A 27,845-nucleotide genomic window follows, 5' to 3' on the forward strand; every position below is an offset into this window, starting at 1 on the left:
TAGATTTCTGCTTCAGTAGTTCTTTTAGATTAGATTTCCTTTATTGTCGAAATGCTGTTGCCTGCAGCCATACATGTAATAATAACAACACACAATAAACACAAATTAACATCCACCACAGTGAGTTCACCAAACACCTCCTCACTGTGATGGAGGCAAAAGTCCTAGAGTTACTGTCTCTTCCCTCTTCTCCCTCTGCGCCGAGGCGATACCCCACCGGGCGATGGTATCAGTCCCGCGGTTCAAGCTCCGCGGCCCGGGGGTGGCCGAAGCTGCCGCCCTCCAGTCCAGCGGACGCAGCTGTTGCAACGGGAGCTCTGGAAAACAGGCACTAGCCTGTGACCTGCGAGTTCCCGACATTGTCATCCACTGTCCCGCGGCCGAGCCCCGGATCCAGGTCGCCGTCGCCTCAGCCACCGGAGCACCGTCTCCGCCCCGCACCGGGCCGCCTACGCGGCAGCGTCCAGCTGTACCGTTAACTGGAGATCTTAAAGAGAGTAGTATTTTTCCCGTCAGTTCATTGGTGGAAAAGGGAGTAATGAAATATTAGTATTTTTCAATGGCTAGGGAACAGGGGAAAAAAAATGGAAATAACATCTTGCTTTGGAGGACGAACAGAAAGAGTGCAGAGAAGATAAAAAGAAGAAATTATATAAAATGGAAGAAATGTTTGCATATTGTTTATAATTTCCCAGATAAAGAGAGAATGGAACATTGCAATTTTTGGATTGTCAAAGCAAATCTAAAGCACCTGGCCCTAATTTTCATGGGTAAATGTCACAAAATGAGACTGTCGACCAAGAGTGCATATGTATCTTTAGAAAAGAAGTGTTCAACATGTCAGATCGCTAACTAGATTGCCTAGTCTGATATATTGCTGATGCAGCTATAGGCTGACAAGTAGTGTCCATCTCTTGTCATATCTGTATGCACCACTCTTGAATAGTTAAAGGCCAAAATTGTTCCTATACAGAATTTGAAGAGGTATTGAAAGTAAGTTGCATTTGTTCTCACTAAGGAAACCATAGGCTTTTTTTAGCTGTTTCCTTTGCTAATCTGTTTTGCAAGTTAAACACTGAAGATCAAATAGGAGGGGGTCAGAGGGTTGTATATATATGGAACGAGCTTCCAGAGAAACTGGTTGAGGCAAGATCAATAACAACATTTAAGGAACATTTGGACAAGTGCAAACAATGGCGGAATGGCCAGGGTGTCAGCTTGCCCGATCGCAAGTGGGCCCCTGATGAAGTGATAGCAAGTGATGGCAAGTGGGCCTCTGCTAAATTATAGCATTGTAGTTGTGGGTGGGCCCTCTTTGTCTCCTGGCAACCAATATTTTTAGACCCAGTCCGCCAATGAGTGCAAGGATAGGAAAGGTTTAGAGGGGTATGGTTCAAACTCGGGCAAATTGGATTAATGTGGATGGGTATCATGGGCAAATTGGCTCAAATAGCCTGGGTCCGTGTCGTATGACTATAATAGCTTTACCTTTAGAAATATTAATCTCTTTTAAAATCTTTTCCCTTCTTATTGAGGGTGATGATATGTATATCACTGTGATGTTGAATTGCATATAATGTTGATGTTAATAGAAAACGTACAGGTGGACTTGGCTCATTGTCTTCTAAATGAATGTTCAAATTTTAAAATTAATACCAGAAAACCATCAAGCAGTGACTGAGAATATGTATTTTCATTCCCTTTCTGTGAAGTACAAATCTATCAGCATCAGGAAAGAAGTGCTTTAATATGATGACTGGTTAACATTTTAGAATGAGACCACACTCTTCAAATTTTAGTTTAGTTTAGAGATGTTGACAAATATGACCCTGAAGCAACTTCTCATGAGAGGAAATGTATTTACTCTGGGTACTGTTTTGTGGGAACTGTGACTCAAACACAAGAAGTTTATATTTAAGGAGACTATTGAAGTCCATCTCGCTGGTGTCCTGTTGTGATAACAACCATATGTGCATTTTTTTCCCGCATAAATTGTCAAATTCATTTTAATTCTCTTTGCAGTTTGTTGAAACATTCATACATTGTACTATAACGTACACTGAACATTATGTAGATCTGCCTTTTAGAAATATAAAGCAATTACCACCAGGTCCCAAGATGTAGTCATTAATTAAGGAGAATGACATGAAGAACAGTGAGGTCACCATGGAGAATACTAACATGAAAGGACAGTTAAAATTTGAGACGGTGATGGTGTTGTGGCTCTGGAAAGGTATTAAGATGAATCTCCCGGAGGACTAGCGAGTAGCCAGTTTCATTCCTTTGTTTAAAAAGGGAAGTAGAGAGAATCCAGGGATCTATAGGCCATTGAGCCTCACATCAGTGGTAGGGAAAGTATTGGAGAGGATTCTTCAAGCTAGGATTCACTCCCATTTGCAAGAGGATGGGTTAATTGGTGACAGTCAGCATGGCTTTGTACGCAACAGGTCATGTCTTACAATGTTGTTTGAGGTTTTTGAAGAGGTGACAAGAGCGATCAAGGAGGGGAGGGTAGACAAAAAATGCTGGAGAAACTCAGTGGGTGAGGCAGCATCTATGGAGAGAAGGAATAGGCGACGTTTCGGGTCGAGACCCTTCTTCAGTCTGAAGAAATGGCATACAGGTTTGTGGTGGAAGGGCATTATTCAGTTGGAGGTCCGTGACCAGTGGGGTTCTGCGGAGATCTGTGCGACTTGATAAATGACTTGGCATTATGTTTGGAACATGATTCCAAGCGTTGGCTGAAGGGCCTATTCCTGTCCTGTTTTACATTATGTTCTAAAAGTTTCCTCAATAGTTACATATACACAACTTCCATTCAATGAAAGTCTCCATCTGTATAAAAGCCAGTTCTTGCTATTGATGTTGCAACCAGAAGTAAATTGTTTTGATGATCGCTATTTATTTAAACATTGTGCAGTCTCAATGAGATGAATACTACCATTTGAAGTGTAAACCCCTGTGTGTTTGCGTCATTGTAACCACATAAAAAAAGTACCAAGCGTCATCCAAGTGGACACTTGCGCAAGCCATTACTTATCATGAAAGTTGACATGAAATTTATACAGATCAGTTAGCATTTCAGATTTGGACCATCATCATATTACAATTAAATATTTTTCTAGACTCTCATGATCATCTTTGTTTTTCAGCATCAAGCATTTGCCACAAGTTTCATTTTATCTTTTGACTCTCATTTTAATCCCCTGCTTTCTTTCTCAAACCCTTTTTTATCCTAACCATATTCATCTCATCTTAAATCTTCATTGTAAACTTTATAAACCAATTAAACTGCTTTCATATACTCCTGAACTAAGATGTCTGCTCTGAATCAAACAGTACTCTGCCTCCCTGTCTGTCTTCGTGGACATTTCACATACTAGATTAGAAATAAGCCTTGCACAGAATTGTAGAAAGCTCTAGGTGTGTGGCTGACACGATCTGCATTTATTGCCCACTCCCAACTACTCTGTAACCAGGTAGGCAGCTTAGCTATTTCTCAGGGCGTTTAAAAGTCAAATGTATTACAGTGGATTTGGTCTTTCAAATAGCATATATTTGTTAATAATTGCAGATTTCCTTCCCTAAAAACGATATTGGAGCAGATAGATCTCCACCACTCTCATTTGTCCGGTGTTTAAGAAGGAACAGCAGATGCTGGTTTACACCAAAGATAGATACAAAATGTTGGGGTAACTCATCAGGTTAATTTGTTTGCTGTTCCTTCCTGATGGTGTAATAACATGTGCCATTTAGCTACCAGTTCTAACTAACTTCATTAGAACTAGTAACTATATGTTGCAGTTTAGGTATGCAGCAGTGTTTAAGCTGTTTGAATAAGAACTATTTCCTCGCTATGGATATGGTCGCGAGTTGCCTTTTTTACTTTGGATTTTGGTTGCATTGCTGTGACAACTTTTATCTTTTAACGATTGCCCTATCAATTTTATAATCAAATCTGCATCTGACAGTTTGTTACTCCATGTTCTCTAATCGGCCAAACTTTTATTCTGTTCCTGAGCAAATATAAATAGAGCTAAAATCAGCACATCAAAGATGATGTCACAATATACAGCATACATTCATGATCTTATTGAAATGTTGTAGATGTGGAAATTGTGCATTTTGTGGATAATTTTATTTTAAGTTGCAACAGGATATGACAACAATTTCCAATTAAGTTAAACAATATTCCAGACAAAGCAAATGTCAGGCTATTTTCTCCTTTCAGTTAAATAAATAAAACTGATGGAGTGCAGCCATTGCAAATTCTAAGAATTGTAAGGAACATTTATACAAAGCAGGAGTAACTCAGCAAGAGGGGGCAGCTGTAGTGGAGAACGACATTTCAGCAGCATGCCAAATCCCATCAAAACACTGAGCAGTGGAGGACGATGCAATCCTAAAGAAATTCCATTAATGTGCAGGGCCCAGGACTGATCATTAGAGTGGTGCATACCCAAGAACTTGAAACTGTAGACTCTCTTCCTCCGTCATCCCACCGATGAAGATAGGTTCATGGATTCTCAGTTTTCGTTCTTGGTCAACTAGCAGCTCCTTAGTCTTGTTAATGTACATAGGTTCATGTGATAGGAGCAGAATTAAGATCTTTTGGCCCTTCTAGTCTATCCTGCCAATCAATCATGGCTGATCTATCTTTCCCTCTCAACCCCATTCTCCTGCCTTCTCCCCATAAACCGTAGCACCCTTACTAATCAAATACCTCTCAATCTATGCTTTAAAAATATCCATTGACTTGGGGTCCACAGCTGTCTGTGGCAATGAATTCCATAGATTCACCAACCTCAGCCTAAAGAAATTCCTCCTCATCTTCTTTCTAAAGTTACAATAGACAATAGGTGCAGGAGTAGGCCATTTGGCCCTTCGAGCCAGCATCTCCATTCAATGTGATCATGGCTGATTATCCCCAATCAGTACCCCGTTCCTGCCTTGTCCCCATATCCCCTGACTCCGCTATCTTTAAGAGCCCATTCTAGCTCTCTCTTGAAAGTATCCAGAGATCCGGCCTCCACCGCCCTCTGAGGCTGAGAATTCCACAGACTCACAACTCTGTGTGAAAATGTGTTTCCTCATCTCTGTTCTAAATGGTTTATCCCTTATTCTTAAACAGTGGCCCCTGGTTCTGGACTCCCCCAACATTGGGAACATGTTTCCTGCCTCTATCGTGTCCAAGCCCTTAATAATCTTATATGTTTCAATAAGAATCCCTTTCATCCTTCTAAACTCCAGTGTACAAGCCCAGCCGCTCCATTTTCTCAGCATTTGACAGTCCCGCCATCCCGGGAATTAAACTTGTAAACCTTACTCCAGGTGTGGTCTCACTAGGGCCCTATACAACTGCAGACGGACCTCTTTGCTCCTATACTCAACTTCTCTTGTTATGAAGGCCAACATGCCATTCACTTTCTTCACTGCCTGCTGTACTTGCATGCTTTCATTGACTGAAGAGCAAGGACCCCCAGATCCCGTTGTACTTTCCCTTTTGTACTACGTCCTTTTATTCTGAGGTTATGGCCTCTGGTCCTCGACTCTCCCATTTCCAGATATGGGGCCCAAAACTGCTCACAGTGTTGAGAGAAAGATTATTGTTCTAGCACCATTCGACCAGATTATTAATCTGCCTCCTGTCTTTTGACTCATTGTGCCCTGCACAACAATGATGGTGTTGCAATGAATTTAAAGATGGCACTGAGCTGTGTCTGGCTGCACATTCATGGATCTAGAGAGAATATTCGGGAGACTGCGCACACATTCCTAAGTGCCCCCATGCTGATGTCAGTGAGGAGAAGATGTTGTTGCCAATGCATCACTCTTAATAGTGGAAGCCACACATAACTCGCAAAATATGTTTGTACCTCTCAGTCCCAATAATTCATTATCGGGAATTCCACAGGGCTGTGTCTGTGGCACCATCACCTTTTGCTGCTTCATTATTGACCTTTCTTCCATCCTGAGGTCCAAAGTGGGAGTGTTAACTGATGATGTGGCAACGCTCTGTTCCATTCAGAAGCCCTCAGCAAATGAAACTGTGGAATTCTGTGGAATATTCTGCCTCAGAAGGCAGTGGAGGCCAATTCTCTGGATGCTTTCAAGAGCGAGTTAGATAGAGCTCTTAAAGATAGCTGAGTCAAGGGATATGTGGAGAAGGCAGGAACGGGGTACTGATGAGCAGCCATGATCACAGTGAATGGCAGAGCTGGCCCGAAGGGCCTGAATGGCCTACTCCTGCACCTATTGTCTATTGAAGCAGCCCATGTCTACAGGCAGTATAAATGTTTATGAAGGGAAGTCGAGATAGTCCAGGAAATTATAGGCAGGTAAGCTTCATCTCAGTGATAGGGAAACTATTGTCGTTGATTCTTCAGGAAAGGATTTCCTTTCATTTGGAAGAGAATGGGCTAATTAGGGACAGTCAGCAAAGCTTTGTGTGCAGCACTTCATATCTTACGACTTGATTGAGTTTTTTTTAAGGTGACAAATGTGATTGATGTGGATAGGGCAGTGATGTTGCCTACATGGATTTTAGAAAGACATTTGATAAAGTACCGCATGGTAGGCTGATCCAGGCTAACCCTGGAGCTCCCCACCCAGCAGTACTGTGGAAGTACCGTCGACTAGAATGACTGCAGTCATTCTGGAAGGTGGCTCTCCACCATGTTCTCGAGGGCATTTCGGGATGGACAATTGATCTTCGCATTGCCAGCAATGACCAGTTCCCCAAAATATATTGAAATAAATAACGTTGTTTCTGTTAAAGTTAAACTGTTAAAGTTGAATTGAATTGAATTGAATTGAATTGAATTGAAATCCACCTGAAATATTAACTGGTCCTTCAAGGGCCTTTCCCACTGTACGACGTAAATCAAGAGTTCTCCCAAGTTTCCCCTGATTCGAACTCGGAGAATTACGGTAATAGCCGCTCGTAGGTACTTGAGGCTCTCGTGGACATTTTACAACGTTGAAAAATCTTCACGAGTCTTCACGAGCTTACCGAGTACCTGCCGTTAGGTTTACGAGCCGCTAAGAGACGCCCCGAGCTCCGACGTACCCGCTACGTACATTCTACGTGTTTACCACGAGTTTGATTTTTTTTTTAAACTAGGAAGAGCTCTTGAATTACCTCGTACAGGCCCTTTATTTTCTCCAGTCTGTGGGGTTTCAATTGTGAATCTCATTTGAGGAAACAACGGCATTGCATGCAATGTGGTAAAAAATATAGTTATTTCTACTTCGCCAGATGTGCATGGTAGTGATGCTATCTATATCCTAAATCATTAGGCTCTACACTAGTTCTGCTTTAAAAAAAAAAACTAGAACAAGGAACTATTAATGAGATTTGAAAGCATATGAAACATGAGGTTGACTGGGGAGAAAAGGATGTGGTTTGAAAATCTCGATATACACGGATGATTCTTTCACTTCACCCACATCTCTTTAGCCAGAGACAAAGTGCTGGAGGAACTCAACTGGGCAAGCAGCATCTGTGGAGGGAATAGACAGGTGATGTTTGGGGTTGGTGTGTCTTGAAGAGGATGTTGCCAGGATTTGAGGGCCTGAGTTAGAGCAAAGGGTTGGATGGACTTGGACTTTATTTATTGGAGCACAGGAGGCTGTGGGGTGATCTTATAGAGATGAATAAAATCATGAGGGGAGTAGATGAGATGAATACACCGTCTTTTATCCAGGGAAGGGAAATCAAGAAGCAGTAGACTTGGGCTAAAGGTGAGAGGGACAAGATTTAATAGGAACCTGAGGAGTAACCTTTCACTCAGAATGGTGGTGGGTGCACGGAAGCCTTTCCAGGCTCAGGTTGAAGATATGTTGGAGTACTCCGCACAACTAGCTGGCACATGCCTTGAGTACCCTAGGGTTGACACCATCAGAACCCATGACGTTGCCTGGGCGGAGTCTGCTCAGCCCCTGTGGGGCCGGTTTCTATGCTCTATGTCTATGAAACATCATCTGCCCATTTCCTCCACAGATGCTGCCCGACACGCTGAAAAACTTTGTGTTTTACACAAGATTCCAGCTGATGCAATTCCTTGTGTATCCATGTCCCTTTTCATGGACACTCAACCACCACCTTAACCTGTCCTTTGTGTCGGCTGTTGTTGTCCCTCCCAAATCTCCTTTGAGATGTGCTCCATCTACCCACTGAATCAATTCATTCTAATATTTTTCTACCCTGATGTGCTTTTCATCATTCAGCCATTCCTGCTTATCACAATGCCCTTCAACAAACTTTTTCCAAACTTAGGGAGAGTTTATTTGTGTGCAATTTGTTTAAACTGAACAGTTTCATTGCAGCCTTGGAAAACGATTTTCAAACCCAAGAAGAGCTCCCTGCATCCATACATTTTTTATGTTTTTTCACAGGTGCAAGGATTTGGCTTTTCATTGGCTTCATGCTGATGTTTGGATCTCTAATAGCTTCCATGTGGATCCTATTTGGGGCGTATGTTGTACCAAGTAAGTTTTTTTTCTTGACCCATGAATGATTCATATTTTAAGTTTGGCTGCTGTTATGATATGCAATGTTCTGTCAATCTATGAATGGCTGGACATAGTGTGTGCAATTTTATTTTGGTTTGCTTTAAATTGCCATGTCAACAGATTTATTGTATGTCAAAAGCATGAGGAGTATGATATCGATAATTTGGTAGATTTAATGTGCCCCATTCCCTTGGGTATTAGTAAAAAGGTTCAAAGGTTCAAAGGTTATTTATTGGTCACATACACCTAGGTGTAGTGAAATGCTTCTTGCCAATGCAGCACATAAAGAAAGAATACAGACATAACATTAATAAGAGATTTAAACATAAAGAACATCCCCCCACAATGGCTCCCACCATGAGGGAAGGCACAAAGTCCAGTCCCCAACCCCAGTTCACCCATAGTCGGGCCTATTGAGGCCTCCACAGTTGCCTCTACGGAGGCCCGATGTTCCTGGCCGTTCTCGCCTGGTGATGTTGCTCCGGCGTCGGGAGAATCCTCGCAGCGGCTTGGGACACCTGGAACGGCCGCTTCCGTACTGGAGGCCGCGGCTTCCAAAGCCAACAAGGCCGCGCCGGTTGGAGCTCCACTACTGGCGATCTCGTCGCGAGATCCCAGGCTCCCGGTGTACAGTTCGGCGCCGCCGCCCGCAGCTGGCCGCTCCTCAGACCCGCAGCTCCGCGATGTTGTTCCCGACGGTCTTCAGCTCACCGGAGCTCCAGCGCGGCGACCCAGGCAAGGCATCGCCCGCTCCACGATAGCGCTTCAGGAAACACCGCTCCAGGCCGGCTATAATGCCATGGTCTTCAGTGGATGGATGAACTGGAGCAATTGTTTTGTTGTTTTTGGCACAAGGACAAAATAGGAAGGTTGGTTCAATTGTGTCAAATGTGAATAAGAGACTGAAGCTGGCAGATGTTAAAAACCTTAATTCATCATGACAAGCGGGAATTCTCATGGAGACACTCTCAGTAGAATCTCCCTAAACTCAAAGTACATTGAGATTTTATACCCTTAAGAGCAAAGCTAACAGCAGGTGATCCAGTACAGTTTCAAAAGCATAGTTCACTTCAATATATTTCAGTCTGGGCCCTTCTTCAGACTCGCACACACAATGTTTCTGGTTGGAACCCTTCTGGTCTTAAGGAAGGTCCCGACCCAAAACATCACTTGTCCCTTCCTTCCACTGATGCTCCCCAGCACTGTTCCTCCAGCACTTTGTGTTTCACCCATAATTAATGTTGACTCTCATAGTACATAAATATCTCACCTAGTAGCTACTTTAAAATACATTCGGGCAGGTACATGAATCGGAAATATCTAGAGGGATATGGACCAAATGCAGGTAGGTGGGACTAGTGTATATGAGGCATATTGGTCAAGTTGGGTGGATGGCCGTGTTTCCGTGCTGTATGATTCTATGATTCTTTGTAAACAACAACTAGTAATCAGTTGTGAAATTAAAAGAATAGCTTTGTAAATAAACAATACTGTCCACAGAGTACAGGCAGCTGGCTCACAGCAGAAGGTCGCTCATGATACTGTTGGTAAACTGACATGACCTTGAAATGTTCTTGGATATATTGGCCAAACTCTAGACACTGAGGGTTTATTAATAGGCTGACATCAAAACTAGGTATCAGAAACCTTTATGTAGAGGAAGGGTTCTGATCCAAAACATCATCTAACCATGTTCTCCAGTTATGCCTGACCAACTGATTTACTCCAGCATTTTGTGTCTATCATCTGAAATCTTCAGTTATTCATATTTTGCAAAATTGTGATAGAACTCAAGGTAGATTCCAGGCTAGATTTGTTTTGTCATTTAGCACATCAAGCAGAGTCATACAGCATAGTAACAGATCCTTCGGCCCAACTTGCCCATGCCTAAGCAGGCCCCATTTCCCTACGTCCTATATCCCTCTAAACCTGACAGACACAGTCAAAGAATTATTTTAATCCCACAGTCTGAAATGTATTTACTGATTCATCTTCCTTAATACTGCAATGCGTTGCATTTCCTTTGAACTTTAAACATTTTATTTATTGGAAACTGGTTCTCATTCGTATTAATCTATATCCACATATTGCAATTCATAGGATGTCCTGAATCTAACAATCCCAAATATTCTCCTTTGCACCTGTCAGCCTCTGGACAGAAATCTATCTGAGGGTTGCCATGGTCTGATAGGGGTTTATCATTAAAAAGGGAAAGCAAAAGGCCCTTCACTAAAGATCTCCTAGTCAAACCCCTTGGCTGCAATGTCTATGCTCGCTTTGACCGGGACAACAAAACTCCAGCCATCAAAGTTGCTCCACCCCCGAACGAACAACCCCTCAGTCTCTCCACCTCTGCTGTACAAGATGCACTGAGCAAGGTGAATGAGCACAAATCTGCCGGCCCCGATGGCATCCCCGGCGGGTGCTCAGGGCATGTGCTGGACAACTATCCCTGGTCTTCACTGACATTTTCAATCTGTCACTCTCCCAGGGTGTCGTCCCCACTTGCCTCAAGACATCAACCATTGTGCCAGTGCCCAAACAATCAGCTACAGGGAGTCTCAACGACTTCCGCCCAGTGGCACTCACCCCTGTCATTGCAAAGTGCTTTGAGCGGCTGATCCTGGCTCACCTCAAAGCCAGCCTCCCCCCCCCCCACACTGGACCCCCATCAGTTTGCCTACCGGACCAACAGGTCTGCAGAGGACGCCATATCGGCGGCCCTACACTCTGCCCTGACCCACCTGGACAGCAATAACACCTACATCAGGTTGCTGTTCATCGATTTCAGCTCCGCCTTTAACACTGTCATCCCCGCTAGCTTGATCACCAAACTCAGCGGACTTGGCATCTCCACCTCCCTCTGCAATTGGACACTGGATTTCCTCACCAACAGACCACAGTCTGTTAGGGTCAACAACCTCACCTCCTCCACTATAACACTGAACACCGGCGTGCCACAGGGCTGTGTGCTCAGCCCTCTCCTCTACTCCCTCTTCACCCATGACTGCATCCCTAAGAATGGCTCCAACGCCATCATAAAATTTGCCGACGACACCACGGTGGTAGGACTGATCAGTGACAACGACGAGTCAGCCTACAGGGAGGAGGTCCAGCACCTGGCAGCCTGGTGTGCCAACAATAACCTCGTCCTCAACTCCAAGAAGACGGTCTGAAGAAGGGTTTCGGCCCGAAACGTCGCCTATTTCCTTCGCTCCATAGATGCTGCTGCACCCGCTGAGTTCCTCCAGCAATTTTGTGTACCACCGAAGGAAATTATTGTTGACTTCAGGAAGAACAGAGGGGGCAGACATACCCCCATCCATATAAACGGGACTGAGGTGGAGCGCGTCTCCAACTACAAATTCCTCGGGGTACACATCTCGGAGGATCTGTCCTGGTCCCTCAATACCTCCAAACTGATCAAAAAGGCGCAGCAGCGCCTTTACTTCCTGAGGAGGCTCAAGAAAGCTCACCTGTCCCCCCAGATCCTGACCAACTTTTACCGCTGTACCATCGAAAGCATCCTGACCACCTGCTTCACGGTATGGTACAGCAGTTGCACCGTAGCTGACGGGAAGGCACTACAACGGGTGGTGAAAACCGCTCAGTACATCATCGGTGCCCCGCTCCCTGCCATGGATGCCCTCCACCAAAAACGGTGTCTGAGACGGGCCGGGAAGATCATCAAAGACCCCTCCCACCCTAACCATGGACTGTTTGCCCTCCTCCCATCAGGGAGGTGGTACAGGAGCCTCAGGTCTCGTACAAGTAGGATGAGGAACAGCTTCTTCAACAACACTATCACATTGCTGAACTCGGAGTCCCGTCGATAGATTTCTCCAGTCTCTCCGTCCACATTGTTTGCTTATTCTGTATTTTTATTTCTATATTGCACTATTACTACGAACAGACGCTAAACTGCATTTCGTTGTACCCATACTTGTATCTGTGCAATGACAATAAAGTTGAATTGAATTGAATGTCCCTATATGGACGCACAACGGCGTTATTTATTGATCCTAACCTGCCATCTGCATGAATCCAGCAGCAATGTCAATATAATGCTATTCCAAGCATTTGATCACATCCTCTCTTGGCTACAAATTATTCTCCCAATGATTTCAGTAATTTGTTTAAAGATGGTGGCATCGACCTTCATGGCACTTTAATACCTCTTCTCCTGCTGCCCCATTGTAGCATGTTACATTCTTATCTTTGCTCATTTGCTCCCAGTATAACTTTGGGACTATCAACCGTGGTTGTCAGTAGTTACTAGGTGGGCAAGGAGCACCATCTGGGTAATTTAATTTGTCTCCGTTAAAGATCATGGGCAACAGTTCATGTTCCATGCCATGTCAGAGGATGGGTCTAAAGATCCTGTGTTGTGTTATTTAGACCAATCATGAGATGAGTCTAAATAACACAAATCTCACGGTAGGGTTAGGAGTGATTTATAATCCGAATGGCTGTGAGTGAGTTGCTTCAATGGCATCCACTCCTCGTATGTTCTTTCACAAATTAAACTAAACACATCACTAGAAGGGGCCAAAATATGGCACAACGCCCATTTGCAGTCTAAGACTCGTGATGGGGAGGAGGAGAGAGCGAGAGTGGGTGGGAGGAGAAGAACTGAATCCTGGCTGACATGTTGCATTTTACAACACAAATGCATTACTCTAAAATATTTCCAAAATTCTAGAAGTCAAAAACACAAAAATCTCTCATTGATAAAATGCAATACTTTTTTAACCTTTTGGGAAAAACATTCTTAAGGTCAGTGCGGGCCTTCTATATTCATGATTTTAGTCCAAAGAAAGTTCATTCACATTTAACAAGAGAAAATATTGTCATAACTGCATCAAGCAATTAAAAAATGTTGGCCACAGTAATAATAAGCCACACAAAGATGTGGGTTAGATCCCTAGCACCAGCTTGATGATTTCTGTTTTATACGGTGATTGGCTAGTGTCCTTGTTTCACAAAACTGTGTTGCTCATAGAAAACTTAAGGGAGATGTTACAAACCAGAAAAGCATTAGTCATAGAGTGATACGGCGTAGAAACAGGCCCTTCGGTCCAACTTGCCCACACCGGCCAACATGCCCAGCAACACTAGTCTCACCTGCCTGCATTTGGTCCATATCTGTCCTATCCATGTACCTGTCTAACTATTTCTTAAACGTTGGGATAGTCCCAGCCTCAACTACCTCCTCTGGCGGCTTGACCCATATACCCACCACCCTTAGTGTGAAAAATCTCTCAGATTCCTGTTAAAACTTGTACCTTTCACCTTAAACCTATGTCCTCTAGTCCTTGATTCACCTACTCTGGGTAAATGACTCTGTGCATCTACCCGATCTATTCCTCTCATGATTTTATACACCTCTATAAGAATGCCCTTCATCATCCTGCACTCCAGGGAATTGAGTCCCAACCTACACAACCTCTCCCTATAGCTCAGACCCTCTAGTCTTGGCAACATCTTTGAAATCTTCTCTGTAACCTTCCCAGCTTGAGAACATCTTTCCTATAACATGGTGCCCAGAACTGAACACAATACTCCAAATGCGGTCTCACCAACGTCTTATACAACTGCAACATGGCCTCCCAACTTCCATACATAATACTCTGACTGATGAAGGCCAAAAAGCCTTTTTCATCACAATTTAATGATGCTTTCTGTAAACTCGTATATAATCTAATGATTATCAACACAATGTTGCAGGATAAGCTGACTTAGCACTTTCCTCGCTCATTGGGACACTACCACCAATGTGCATTAAATGTAATGTTCTTTTGTTAATTTTCTGTTCATTTTTTTTACAGAGAATGATGTGTATCCAGGCCTGGCTGTGTTCTTTCAGAATGCATTGATATTTTTTAGGTAAGCAAATTCATTTCGAAAATGCAGCTACTCCATGGTTTGTCAGAACGTTAAGTTAGGTTCCTATTATTTATTTAAGGCCAAAATAGCAAATTGCATGAGCAAGAGGTTGTGGGCTGACCTTAGAGGGTGATTAGGTAGATAAAAATGCTGAAGAAACTCAGCGGGTGAGGCAGCATCTATGGAGCGAAGGAATAGGTGACGTTTCGGGTCGAGACCCTTCTTAGAGGTTGATAAAATCATGAGGGTATATGCAGGGTGAATAGCCAGCCTTTTTGCTATGGTGGGGGGGGGGGGGGGGGGTCTAACACTAGAGGGCATGGGTTTAAGGCGAGTTGGGACAGATTTAATGGGGAACTGGGGGACAGGTTTTTCTCACAGAAGGTGATGGGACAAGCTGTCAGAAGTAGTTAAGGCAGGAACAATGGCACAATTTAAAAGATATTTGGACGGATGTATGGATAGGAAAGGTTTAAAGAGATCTGGGCCAAATGCAGGGAAATTGGACTGACTCCAACAAGCATCTTGGTCAACATGGATGAGCTGGGCTGAAGGTCCTGTTTCTATGCTATAAAACCGATTCAATTATCATTCCCCTTCACTTTTCCTTGTCATTTATATCATTTTATCTTTCAAATGAACAAGTTAGCATTTTTGTAGGTGGCTTTTTCATTCCTTCCAGATAAATCAAAGCACTTCATAGAAGTACTTTTGAGAAGTAGGTGGATTTTTCACAAATGGAAATGTGCCATCTGGTTCACCTGGACCAGCAAATGGAGACTTTACCTGACATCTCAAAGGAAGCATGCTTGAAAGTGTAACATTTGAATAATCATCCCAAAACTGATGACTATTGATAGGATCTGCCAGATCTGGGAAAGTACTAGCAGCTTGTCCCGTAGCTAGTATTCATGTTTGATCTTCAACATTGTGTAAATAATCATTAGATTATAGATGAGTTTACAGAAACCACTATTAACCTATGACAGTCCAGTTTGTACCATTTTCCTTAAGTTTTATGTGCTAGACAGTTTTGTGAAACAATGGGATTTGCCCATCAAAAATGGAAATTATCCTGCTAATGCTGGAGATCTACCCCACATCCTTGTGTGACATCACATTATTATTGTGGCCAACATTTTTAATTGGTTGATGCAGTTATATTTTGTCTTGTTAAACGTGAATAAATCATGATTTTAGAAGTCTATTAAACATCGTGTCTTGTTTTGTTTTTGCAGCAGCCTGATCTATAAATTTGGGAGAACAGAGGAACTTTGGGCATAAAAGCTGCTCCGTATCAGCACTGAGATGACTCGGGATATTCTGCACTTAAACAAAAGCTACAGATACACATTGCTTTGTACTTTTGGCCAAATTGTAATTTAAGTAATTTTAGTGATACGATCCATATTTAAAATAATCCTTGAAAAACTCATCTTTTTATTTTATTAACATCTCTGCTTAGAAATTCATCCCATGATGTTGGGGAGAAAGCATTGTGTATTGTACAGTCAGCATATTAGTTTTCTCTCAAAATTCATTCCATTGAAATCAATGGAATGAATTGTACAATGCAGCACATTTTGTGCTATTTTCGAGGGATGAATTTCTGGGCCTTAATTTTGTAATATGTTACCTGCACTCTTAATAATTGTCATGAGTTATATTAACAGAGAATGATGCACTGATTGGGCTGAGAACTGTAATATGACTTCTAATTGAGTTCATTGAAGAAAACCTGGATTATATGTCTGATGTGTTATTATTGTTACCCTATATTTTAAAGGAAAAAAGAGATCTGCATCCTTAAACATTGTACATTTTAGATTCAGGCAAAATTAATGCCTGTTGTATCATTTTATATTTGAAGAAATTAATGCCTGTTGTATCATTTAAAATTTTAACTGTGCTAAAAGCATTATTGACCCAGAATGTTTGCTCCAACCTTTTTAGATCTTAAGAAAGAATGCCACTATTAAGTAACAGCTTGACTAAAATTTTTCCGATGAGAATATTTATGAAATAAACCCTGTGTTATATTTTCTTGTGGCGAAGTTCTCTGTTAGCAAATCTTGTGAAATAAATTTATTTTGTGGAACTGGAGAAAATTTTCTACCACTCATTACCTAGTGTCAAGCGAATTCTAGATATTGATTGTTTTGTATGAAAACAATGCGTCATATTTCAGACTGAATAGATTAGCTTTAATGCTGGTCGAGAAAAGGTTTTTCATTCTCTATCAAATTCTTGATATCATAATTAAATCAACCTTATTCAAGTATATTTTCACCTTAATTCTACTTTCCTGGACACATAACTAAACTGATGAATCTGCATAGCAGCCCATCAAAGCCCAATATATTTCTTCATTCCTGTGCCGACATAGGAACGTAATATCCAGGCCCTGATTTGTTCTGGCCTTTACTCACCTCCAATTCCCCCACCTCCCAAACTCTTATCTTTCAGTCTGAAGAAGGTTACCTTCATAACAGACACCATCTCTCAAAGATGAGTTACAGTAATTATATATGGTTTATGTTAGTCTGCCCCTGGAATATTTTGCACACTTTTAGTCGTCTTGGAAAGATACACCTGCCTGCCAGTCTGATGAAAATATGATGTGTAGGAAAGAACTGCAGATGTTGGTTTAAATCGAAGGTAGACTCAAAATGCTGGAGTAACTCAGCGGGACAGTATCTCACCCAATTCCTTCTCTCCAGAAATGCTACCTGTCAAATAGAGTTACTCCAGCATTTTGTGTCTAACTTTGATGAAAATATGAGACTGGTTCCTGGGGAGAGACTGTGTAGATATTGTCTGTACGCTGAATGAAAGGCGATCTCATTGAAGCTTGCAACATTCTTATAGGCCTCTTGCCAGGATGGATACAGTGAAGACATTTCCCCACAAAGGGAACCAGATATCTCAGATATCACAATCTCAGAAAAACGGGTAGACTTTTTGGTACAGATGAACAGAGGATGTTAAATCTTTGTGCAGGAGGGCTGTTGAACCCACCACTGAATTCATTCAGAACACTGGCTAATAGACCTGGATATAAAGGGACAAGATGGATAGCAGCAGATTACAGGAAAAGGGATTATGGTCAGCCATAGAGAAAAGTGAGATGTTGAATTTTGGAAAATCTAAAATCGACAGGGGCTGGGCAATGAATGGTACCACTCTGGGAAGTGTACTAAAGAAGTGGAAGCAGTTTCTCACAGAAAATGCGGAAATTATTAATTTAGGTTAAGATCACCAACACAATGGCTGGAAACACTTTGTTTGCATATGGAGAAAGAGATGGCAGAGAGAAAATAACAGAAGGAAATGGTGCAACTTTTCAGGATACACATCTATCTATCTGTCTGTCTGTCTGTCTGTCTGTCTGTCTGTCTGTCTGTCTGTCTGTCTGTCTGTCTGTCTGTCTGTCTGTCTGTCTATCTATCTATCTCTGCCGCCTTCCGGCTGCGGCTGCCTTTCTTCCTTTTGATTCGTTCCATCATGTGATGTCACAATGCCCGATGTTCACATATGTCCAATCGGAATGTATCCATTTACATATGCCTTTGCAGGAGCCCCAGCCCATGGTGAACGTTCCATTGTGTGATGTCACAATGCCCAATGCTCAAAGACATTCTTGCCATAGAGGGAGTACAGAGAAGGTTCACCAGACTGATTCCTGAGATGTCAGGACTTTCATATGAAGAAAGACTGGATAGGCTCGGCTTGTACTCGCTAGATTTTAGAAGATTGAGGGGGATCTTATAGAAACCGATGTTGGGGAAGTCCAGAACAAGGGGTCACAGTTTAAGGATAAGGGGGAAATCTTCTAGGACCGAGATGAGAGAAACATTTTTCACACAGAGTGGTGAATCTCTGGAATTCACTGCCACAGAAGGTAGTTGAGGCCTGTTCATTGGCTATATTTAAGAGGGAGTTAGATGTGGCCCTTGTGGCTAAAGGGATCAGGGGGTGTGGATCCCTCCCCACTCTTTCCCCCCTCTCCCCCCACCTCTCTCCCCCTCCCTCCACACTCTTCCCCCTCCCTCCACACTCTTACCCCTCCTCCTCTCCGTCCCCATCCCTCCCCACCACATCTCTCTCCCCTCCCCATCCCTCTCTTCCACTTCACTTCTCTTCCCCCTTCCCCCTCCACTCTCCCTCCCCACTCTTTCCCCTCTCCACCCACCCCTCTCCCCTTCCCTCCCTCCTCCCCTCCCTCCCCATCTTCCCTCACCCACATCTCTCTCCCCATCCCCCTCTCTCACCCCCTACCCTGCTCTCCTTTCCCTCCCAAATCAGTCCCGTTTCCTCCTCCTCCTCTCCCCTCCCTCCCCTCTTCTCACCCCCCTCCCCCCACCTGTGTGTTTGGGGGGTGGTTAATGTGAGTGTGATGCCTCAGCCCCCCCCACCCACCCACACAAACGCCATTGGGGAAACAGACCCAACGGGTCTGCACTTGGTCTAGTTATATATTAAAACTGTGTGCCTGCCGGCGTCCGGCTACCGGCCGATTTTCTTTTTTTGATTCCTTGCTACTCCAAAACCAGACGCAGAATCGCCGAGATCTTTTCCATTTCGGTAGAGATTTCACTTTTCTTTCTAAGTATCCGCTCCTCATTACATTTCGTCGTGTTTAAGTACACATTTTTAATCAAATCCTTCTCCCCCCCCCCCCCCCAAATATTTCAAAAATAAACTGGTTTCTCACCCATAGAAGCAGCACCAGCCCCAGCCCCTGATTAACATTCCATCGTGTGATGTCACAATGCCCAATGCTCACAGATGTCCAATCGGAATGGATTCATTTACATATGCCTTTGCAGGAGCCCCAGCCCCTGGTGAACGTTCCATCGTGTGATGTCACAATGCCCAATGCTGAAAGACATTCTTGCCATAGAGGGAGTACAGAGAATGTTCACCAGACTGATTCCTGGGATGTCAGGACTTTCATATGAAGAAAGACTGGATAGACTCGGCTTGTACTCGCTAGATTTTAGAAGATTGAGGGGGGGTCTCATAGAAACTCCTGATTACATTTCATCGTGTTTATGTACACATTTTTAATCAAATCTTTCTCCCCCCCCCCCCCCCCAATATTTCGGTAGAGATTTCACTTTTCTTTCAAAGTATCCACTCCTGATTACATTTCGTCGTGTTTATGTACAGGTACAGGGTACTGAGTTGGATGATCAGCCATGATCATATTGAATGGTGGTACAGGCATTTTTAATCAAATCCTTCTCCCCCCCCCCCCCCCCCCCCCCCCAATATTTCAAAAATAAACTAGCTTCTCATGCATAGAAGCAGCCCCAGCCCCTGGTGAACGTTCCATCGTGTGATGTCACAATGCCCGATGCTCACAGATGTCCAATCGGAATGGATTCATTTACATATGCCTTTGCAGGAGCACAAGCACTTGGTGAACGTACCATCGTATGATGTCACAATGCCCAATGCTCAAATACATTGTTGCCATAGAGGGAGTACAGAGAATGTTCACCAGACTGATTCCTGGGATGTCAGGACTTTCATATGAAGAAAGACTGGATAGACTCGGCTTGTACATGCTAGATTTTAGAAGATTGAGGGCGGATCTTATAGAAACGTACAAAATTCTTAAGAGGTTGGACAGGCTAGATGCAGGAAGATTGTTCCAGATGTTGGGGAAGTCCAGAACAAGGGGTCACAGTTTAAAGATAAGGGGGAAATCCTTTAGGACAGAGATGAGAAAAACATTTTTCACACAGAGAGTGGTGAATCTCTGGAATTCACTGGCACAGAAGGTAGTTGAGGCCAGTTCATTGGCTATATTTAAGAGGGAGTTAGATGTGGCCCTTGTGGCTAAAGGGATCAGGGGGTATGGAGAGAAGGCAGGTACAGGATACTGAGTTGGATGATCAGCCATGATCATATTGAATGGTGGTGCAGGCTCAAAGGGCCGAATGGCCTACTCCTGCACTTAATTTCTATGTTTCTATGTTTCCCTCTCCTCACCCCTCTCCCTCTCTCCCTTCCCTCTCTACCTCACCCCCTTCCCTCTCTCCAACCGCCCCCTTCCTCCTACCCCTGTCCCTCTTCCATCATTCACCCTACCCCTCTCCTCCTCCCTCCCCACTCTTCCACCTCTCCTCCCTTCCCCCTCCACTCTCCCTCCCCACTCTCCCCCCACCCCTCTCCCTCCCTCCCCACATCTCTCTCCCCATCCCCCTCTCACCCCCTACCCCGCTCTCCTTTCCCTCCCAAATCTGTCCCGTTTCCTCCTCCTCCTCTCCCCTCCCTCCCCTCTTCTCACCCCCCCCCCACCAGTGTGTTTGGGGGGTGGTTAATGTGAGTGTGATGCCGCAGCCCCCCCCCCCCCCCCCCCGCAAACGCCGTTGGGGAAACAGACCCAACGGGTCTGCACTTGGTCTAGTAGCTCTTAAAATCCAGGTGTAAAACTTCCTATTAAATATTGGGAAAATAAATGTTCTAGAAATAATGCCACTTTATTGTTCCAGCTACATTGTTTTTGACAAACGTCACTAATGTAAAATCCCAATCCGCCCAACACAAGATCCAACAAAAAATCTAAATTTTCTATAACATTGTATAGAAAAGCATTTTATTTTCAATTTCAAAGCTAATTTCACATTCATAAAAACAAGACTGTATTTGCACAGCTCACACAAAACAGAAATAGTAAAACTAAAGATGTTTGCAAGTATCAACACAAAATTAATCTATGCATCATATAATCAATAAACCATCTGGAGCATTGACAAGTTAACAGCATAATAAGTGGTTTTGCCACTTGGTGGAATCTGATATAATGGGATTGCGCAGGTTCCCCATACATATCATAAACAAGCCAGGTAACGATCTGCCAAAGGTCATTCATTACTTTAATCATTGTATCTTTTATTAATTTGTAAAATGACACAAGTCTATTTCCTGTTAACAGATACCTCTGTAAATCATTAATCCAGGCAATTTGGGTGATGACAAATCGTTACCTGGCTTGTTTATATGTACGGGGAACCTGCACAATCCCATTATATCAGATTCCACCAAGTGGCAAAACCACTTGCAGCTCTTTTCTTACATGGAAACGTGGAAAGTTGGGGGTTGGCTTTGTTACGACTGAATTACTGCTGCTTCATAAAGTTGTATTAATAAAAATTCTGTAGATCACATCAGGACTTACTCAACAAGGCCAAGTATACAACAAAATATTCTCTTCCTGATGGCCAAGACAATTATTAATGATCGTACTGATTATTGTCTCTGTGACACAACTATGAAGGACATTTGCCATTTCAGTCCGGGTAGTTCGAAAACCTCCATTTAACCATTATGATCAGGAACTAACAACCAACAGTATCAATGTTGTTGAATATACTTCTCCACAATTTTATAATCACAGGATATATACAGAAGACCAAATGAACCCTTGTGCATGGGCACAGTCTCCTTAAAGTCAAATACAAGATGTTGCTTGTCAAAAGTGGAGTCACTTTCTTCTTGTTATATTGAATTGCACTGTACAAAACCACAAAGGAATTTTAAAGTGCACAGTACCATTGAGCAAACCAATTTACATTCAAGTTGAATTTACATTAAAGTTGAACAAGTTGAATTGTCACATTAACTGAGCTATTGTTTGTCCAATATTTCCTGTTTGAAGAGAACTAAATTGGACAAATCTGTCAAGTCTTTCTCTGCGACAAAATAACCATCTTGAAGGCAAATACTTTCAGACAGAAAATTCATCAGGGACTTGGCTGTGCACGTCCAACTATTCAAAATGTCAGCTGTCTGATGGTACTTATGTCAATTCATAAATGCACTTTACTATGCAATGAAAATATTGTAGAATCCAACAGTACCCAGTTCTAATTCCTTTAATGCATGTGTGTACACCTAGTGCATCACAAAGTCAACTTCAGGAAGCAAAGGGAATGTTCATGATATTCCGCCAAACATTTTTCAATCCTACGATTTAGATGTGTCATCTATGCTTTGTGGATTTCCATGGGAAGAATCCTGTGTACCATTTGAATAATGTCCAGAATCTACACTTGATTGACTGCTTTGCAGATCATCGTCTTCATTAGGAATCTCCACGACAGACTCAGTGGGGTCTCGGACCACCTTTGTTTTATTCGCTTTAGTTGAATTTAGTAGCACTGATGTAATTTCTGTTTGTGACACAATGGAAAGCTTGTCCCAGTGATCCTCCTGAAGATCATTTTTATGCACCACTGGAAATGCAGGCTGATGAGATGGTTCAGTCAAGTACTGTAAAAGAAACACAATTAATGACACTTGTTTAGTATATATATCAATTTATTTTTGGACTGCTAGTTTAAATAAACTTTCTCCCAACTAATTTTATTTGCAGGATCTACCAGCCTAGACAACTGTAATTTTCAGTTTTAACATATAGCCACTGCACTTTGTCAATTGAAAGCCTCAGTGTAGATGCCCAGCCATAATCTAATGCTTGCAGCTTAACAATAGTGCAATTCAAAAATGTTTGGATATCGCAGGAATCAAGGGATCGGGAGTTCGGACAGGAAGATGATGATGAGGTAAAAGACCAGTTGTGATTTTATTAAGTGGCGCAGCCGACATCAGAGTCTGAATGTCGTACTCTTTATTTATTATATTATATTCACCCAACCCTTCTGTGTCTGTGGGGTAAAGGAGTGGAGCGATTGTAATGTGTGATTGCGGCTCCCCTTCTAGGACCAGCATATAGCAAGTCACCTGGCTTGGGCTCGAATCTTGGGTGTGAATGAAGACTGAGGAACTTGGGACAGTTGATGGAGATGTTGTGAGGACAGTCTGCATTCCAGTCGAGGAGGCGCTGGACATGTTAAGGTGCATCAAGGTAGATAAATATCCTGGGCCTGATCAGATATATCCCAGGATACTGTGGGAAGCTAGGGAAGAAATTGCAAGCACTCTGGCTATGTGCGAATCATCGTTAGTCACAGACTGAAGAGTGGCTAACGTTGGGTCTCTTATTTAAGGAGGACTGAAAGGAAAAGCCTGAGACCTGTTGACCAGTGAGCTCAACATCTGTGGTAGGCATTTACTGGAGAGAATTCTGAGGGATAAGAGATATATTTATATATACATTTGAATACACATGGGCTGATTAGGGATAGTCAGGATGGCTTTGTACATGGGTGATAGTGTCTTCTGAATCTGAGCTTTTAAAAAAAAATCAAAAAGGTTGATGAGGGCAAAGGCACAGATGATGTCTATATGAATTTTTGCAAAGTATTTGACAAAGTTCCACATGCTCTGGAAGGTTAAATCGTGTGGGGATCCAGGGAGAGCTATCTGACAGAATAGTAAATTGGCTTCATGGCAGGAAGTAGAGTGTGATGGGGAAATGTTTTTCATATTGGATGCCTGTGACTAGTGTTATGCCTCGGGGATCAGTGCTGGGCCCATTGCTATTTGTGGTTTATATCAATGATTTGGATGAGAATGTAGGAGTGATTAATAAGTTTGCAGATGATACCAAAGTGAATGGTATCAGACTGCAAAGATGGTTGTCAAAAATCACAGCAATTAGTTGGGTAAGTGGCCTGAGGAAAGGTTAATGCAGTTTAATGCAGATAATGCAAATAAGCGTGAGGAGTTGCATTTTGCGAAGTCAAACCAGGGCAGGATCTTCACAGTGAATTGCAGGGCCTTGGGGAGTGATGTTGAGCAGAAGGATCTAGGAGTGCAGGTACATAGTACCCATAGAGTAGCATCACAAGTAAATAAGATGGTCAAGAAAGCTTTTGGCACATTGGCCTTTATCAGTCAAGGTATAGAAGTTGAGATGTTATGTTACAGTTGTACAAGACATTGGTGTGATCGCATTTGGAGTATTGCATTCAGTTTTGGTCATCCTGCTATAGGAAGGATGTCATTAAGCTGGAAAGAGTGCAGAGAAGATTTAAGAGGGCGTTGCCAGGACCTGAGGGCCTGAGCTATAGGGAGAAGTTGGGCAGGCTTGGACTTTATTCATTGGATCGCAGGAGGCTGAGGGGTGATCTTATGGGGTGTACATAAAGTCATGGGCAGAAAGGCAGAGCGTCTTCTAACAAGAGTTAATTGGAACCTGAGGGACAACCTTTTCACAAAGATGGTGGTGAGTATGTGGAACAAGCTGCCAGAGGAGGTAGTTGGGCAGGTACTATGAAACCATTTAAAATACATGTTTACTGGTACATGAATATGAAAGGTTTAGAGGGATATGTACCAAATGCAGGTAGGTGGGACTAGTATAGATGAGGCACATTGGTTGGCAAGAGCAAGTTGTGTAGAGGGCTCGTTTACATGCAGTATCCCTAAACTAAACTAAACTGGGTTCATCCACAATTTAATGTTTTCTTATTGAAAATGCTTGGCAACAAATCTATAGCTTGAGTTAGAGTAAGATTTAAGGACATGAACTGCCTTGCGAGTAATCCTGTTCATTTATCAATAAAACTTGACATTCATCAGTAATTAACATGATCAGCCAAATTTAAGACCTTCATTCTTAACTGAAATATAAGCCATTGAGATTTAAAATAAAAGTAGTCAAACCTCTTTTATATGATTCGGGAGACTGTAGGATGGATACATTAGGTGTTTGACTACTTTGCGTACATAGCTCACGAAGAAAAAACATCCCAACGTTATCACCAAAACTGCAAACAATGCTATGAAAAGGACCTGGACAACTTCAATCGCTCTTCTTTTAGCTATCAATTAAAAAAAAGCATGTTAATGGGGGACTGAGACACGACACATTACATCAGCCCTGCACAAAATTGCAACATGTCATCAGGACTAGCACCAGCACTTAGACCTCGTAACTCCATAAATTAGGAGCTGATCGCAGGGATGCAGCGAGATTAATAGTCCCTCAGAATTATTTCATTACTGGCATCAATCTGACGCTATCACAGGTTCATCCGTAAATGGGTAGGTAACTAATTCATTACTATTCTGCATGGTTCAGATTTGAGAGCTGCCCAAACACACTGTGTTGAATGTCAGATTAGCAACCACACATATGCACCCATTGTTTGAATATTAATACTGTCAATTATTGTCTGAATAGTTAGAAAGACAATAACGACAATGGATACATCAGAAGATTTTTTTTTTAAATGAGCCACAGATTATAAAAATTAGTGCAGCAACAAAAACAATAGGTTGTGGATTTTCAATGGAGCACCTGCTCAACTCCAGAGATTTAGCTCATTAATTAGGTCACATAGTGACATATGTATCGCACAATTCACAGGTAAGGCACGAATATGAGGGGACAAGCTATCTACTGTATTAGATATTGCATTCTCACCTCCTGATAAACAGTACACAGAGAAACCCAAGATAAATACTCCGAGTTAAAGAGTGACACTGGCATGAGAAATCCAAAGTGAGAATCCAAATCATTAAATACAGGGGAAAATAAAATTGAGTAAAGTTTGGGATGGCACTAACACAAGGGAAGTTAAAACTTTTAGTCATGAATATGGTGTTAAGTAGCGTTGTGTGCAGTGCAGTCATTAAACCAACATTTACCAGACATAAAATGGCTAGGAATTACATTAACAATGTTTACATTTTTGTAAAGGAAAAACTTTTTCATCCAGAGAGTTGTGAATCTGTGGAATTCCCTGCCTCAGAAGGCAATGGAGGCCGATTCTCTGGATGCTTTCAAGAGAGAGTTAGATAGAGCTCTTAAAGATAGCGAAGTGAAGGGATATGGGGAGAAGGCAAGAACGGGGTACTGATTGTGGATGATCAGCCATGATCACAGTGAATGGGGGTGCTGGGTCGAAAGGCCAAATGGCCTACTCCTGCACCTATTGTCTATTATGATATTATCTAATACTATTGTAAAGACAGAAGGATTAATACCTTTCTTTGTACCAATATTTATAAATGTTCTCTATTCTTACATTTCCAGAACCAAATATAGAATTAATCAACATAGTTCAAATCTGTTATATTAATATGAGGGTGTGGATTATTTTCAGAAGCCACCTTAAGTACCAAGCCTACTTTAATGCAGAGATACAAATGGGGCACAGCACCAGAAATGCTGTGGAAAAATAGTCATAACAGAAAAATAATGTTGATGCATTTAATAACACTAAGGGCAATAAGCATTTTTGAGAATGTACAAGGCATGATTAGTAAAGCAGGATTAGTAGATGGTACAAAAATAGGTGGCTCTGTTGACAGTGAAGATAATCAAGAATTTCAGCGGGATTTTGATCAGCTGGCTAGGTGGGCCAAGAAATGGCTGAGAGTTTAATTTAGATACGTGTGAGATGTTGTCATTACACAGAGGTGAGGTGGACACCCACTTCCCAAGATAGACACAAAATGCTGGATTAACTCAGCAGTACAGGCAGCATCGCTGGAGAGAAGGAATGGGCCACGTTTCGGGTAGAGACCCTTCTTCAGTTTTCAAGAGTTAGATTAGATTTAGCTCTTAGGGTTAAGGGAAACAATGGGATATGGGGGAAAAAGTCGGAACGTGGTACTGATTTTGGACGATCAGCCATGATCATATTGAATGGCTTATTCCTGCATCTATTTTCTATGTCTATATCTATGAAACGTCACCCATTCCGTCTCTCCAGAGATGCTGCCTGTCCCGCTGAGTTACTCCAGCATTTTGTGTCTATCTTCGGTGTAAACCAGCATCTGTAGTTCCTTCCAACCCACTTCCCAAGAATGAATAGTTTTACCATATGCTAAAGACACAAGAAAGAACAAGTCTTTGAAAGAGTGCCATGGGATCTTTGGTGAAACCGGGGCCGTGGATCAATGTCTTATCGAAAGCAAACATGTCTAACAATGAGGTGCCCCAATCAGGTATTAAGCATGGGTCATCCCCGGAGCATAGGTTTGTTTTATGAGAGTCACTGGAGGAAATCTGGAATTCTCACCGCAGAGGAAATGTTAAAGAAGATAAAGGCAACAGTAAATAAAAATGTGCATAAAATTGTGAAATGCCCATTCACATCACTTATTAGAATTTGACGTTCTGTTTCACAATGGAGCGAAATAACAGGGATATAATTCTGCCCATATATCAATTTTTTAAATAACATTATAACTTATTTATTAATTCCTAATTTAATAAATTAAGATTTAAGTGAATTCAACCATCTCACCATCAGCGGTGACAGCAGAACAATACACTGGGCTGGCCAGCCCTTGCTTTGTACCGTCCAATAGAGAGGCCTGAATTTCCAGGCAGTATGTGGTCCACGGTTTGAGGTCCAGCAGCACAGTGGATGAAGTGACAGTTAGATTACGCACCTGAGGTATGAGTAAACCAATTAGTTGACATTTCCTTAAGCTTGCTCAATAAAACAAAAAGTGCCTAGACTTAATCACAGGACAAAAAAAAAAATCAATACCGATATAAATTATTTCTTTTG

General features: G+C 42.4%; 2 protein-coding genes across 5 annotated transcripts in view; one reads left to right on the forward strand and one right to left on the reverse strand.

Moving 5' to 3' along the window:
* The window catches only part of tmem50b (transmembrane protein 50B), a 40,569-nt gene extending 24,120 nt beyond the window's left edge, over positions 1 to 16,449 (forward strand). For all 4 annotated transcript variants that reach the window (XM_033032557.1, XM_033032556.1, XM_033032558.1 and 1 more), the window contains exons 5-7: positions 8,398 to 8,490; positions 14,343 to 14,400; positions 15,639 to 16,449. In XM_033032557.1, coding sequence (XP_032888448.1) covers positions 8,398 to 8,490; positions 14,343 to 14,400; positions 15,639 to 15,684 — 197 coding nt within the window. In that variant the 3' untranslated portion in view covers positions 15,685 to 16,449. The remainder of the gene's footprint in view (positions 1 to 8,397; positions 8,491 to 14,342; positions 14,401 to 15,638) is intronic.
* A 4,526-nt stretch (positions 16,450 to 20,975) lies between these two features.
* The window catches only part of LOC116980387 (interleukin-10 receptor subunit beta-like), a 46,366-nt gene continuing 39,496 nt past the window's right edge, over positions 20,976 to 27,845 (reverse strand). Inside the window, exons 8-10 of the mRNA XM_033032554.1 lie at positions 27,576 to 27,723; positions 24,982 to 25,139; positions 20,976 to 22,683 (exon numbers count right to left, since the gene is read on the reverse strand). Of these exons, the coding sequence (XP_032888445.1) occupies positions 22,378 to 22,683; positions 24,982 to 25,139; positions 27,576 to 27,723 (612 nt within the window). The 3' untranslated portion in view covers positions 20,976 to 22,377. The remainder of the gene's footprint in view (positions 22,684 to 24,981; positions 25,140 to 27,575; positions 27,724 to 27,845) is intronic.

The sequence above is a fragment of the Amblyraja radiata genome, chromosome 14 (assembly GCF_010909765.2).
Source record: "Amblyraja radiata isolate CabotCenter1 chromosome 14, sAmbRad1.1.pri, whole genome shotgun sequence".
In the NCBI taxonomy this organism is placed as follows: Eukaryota; Metazoa; Chordata; class Chondrichthyes; order Rajiformes; family Rajidae; genus Amblyraja; species Amblyraja radiata.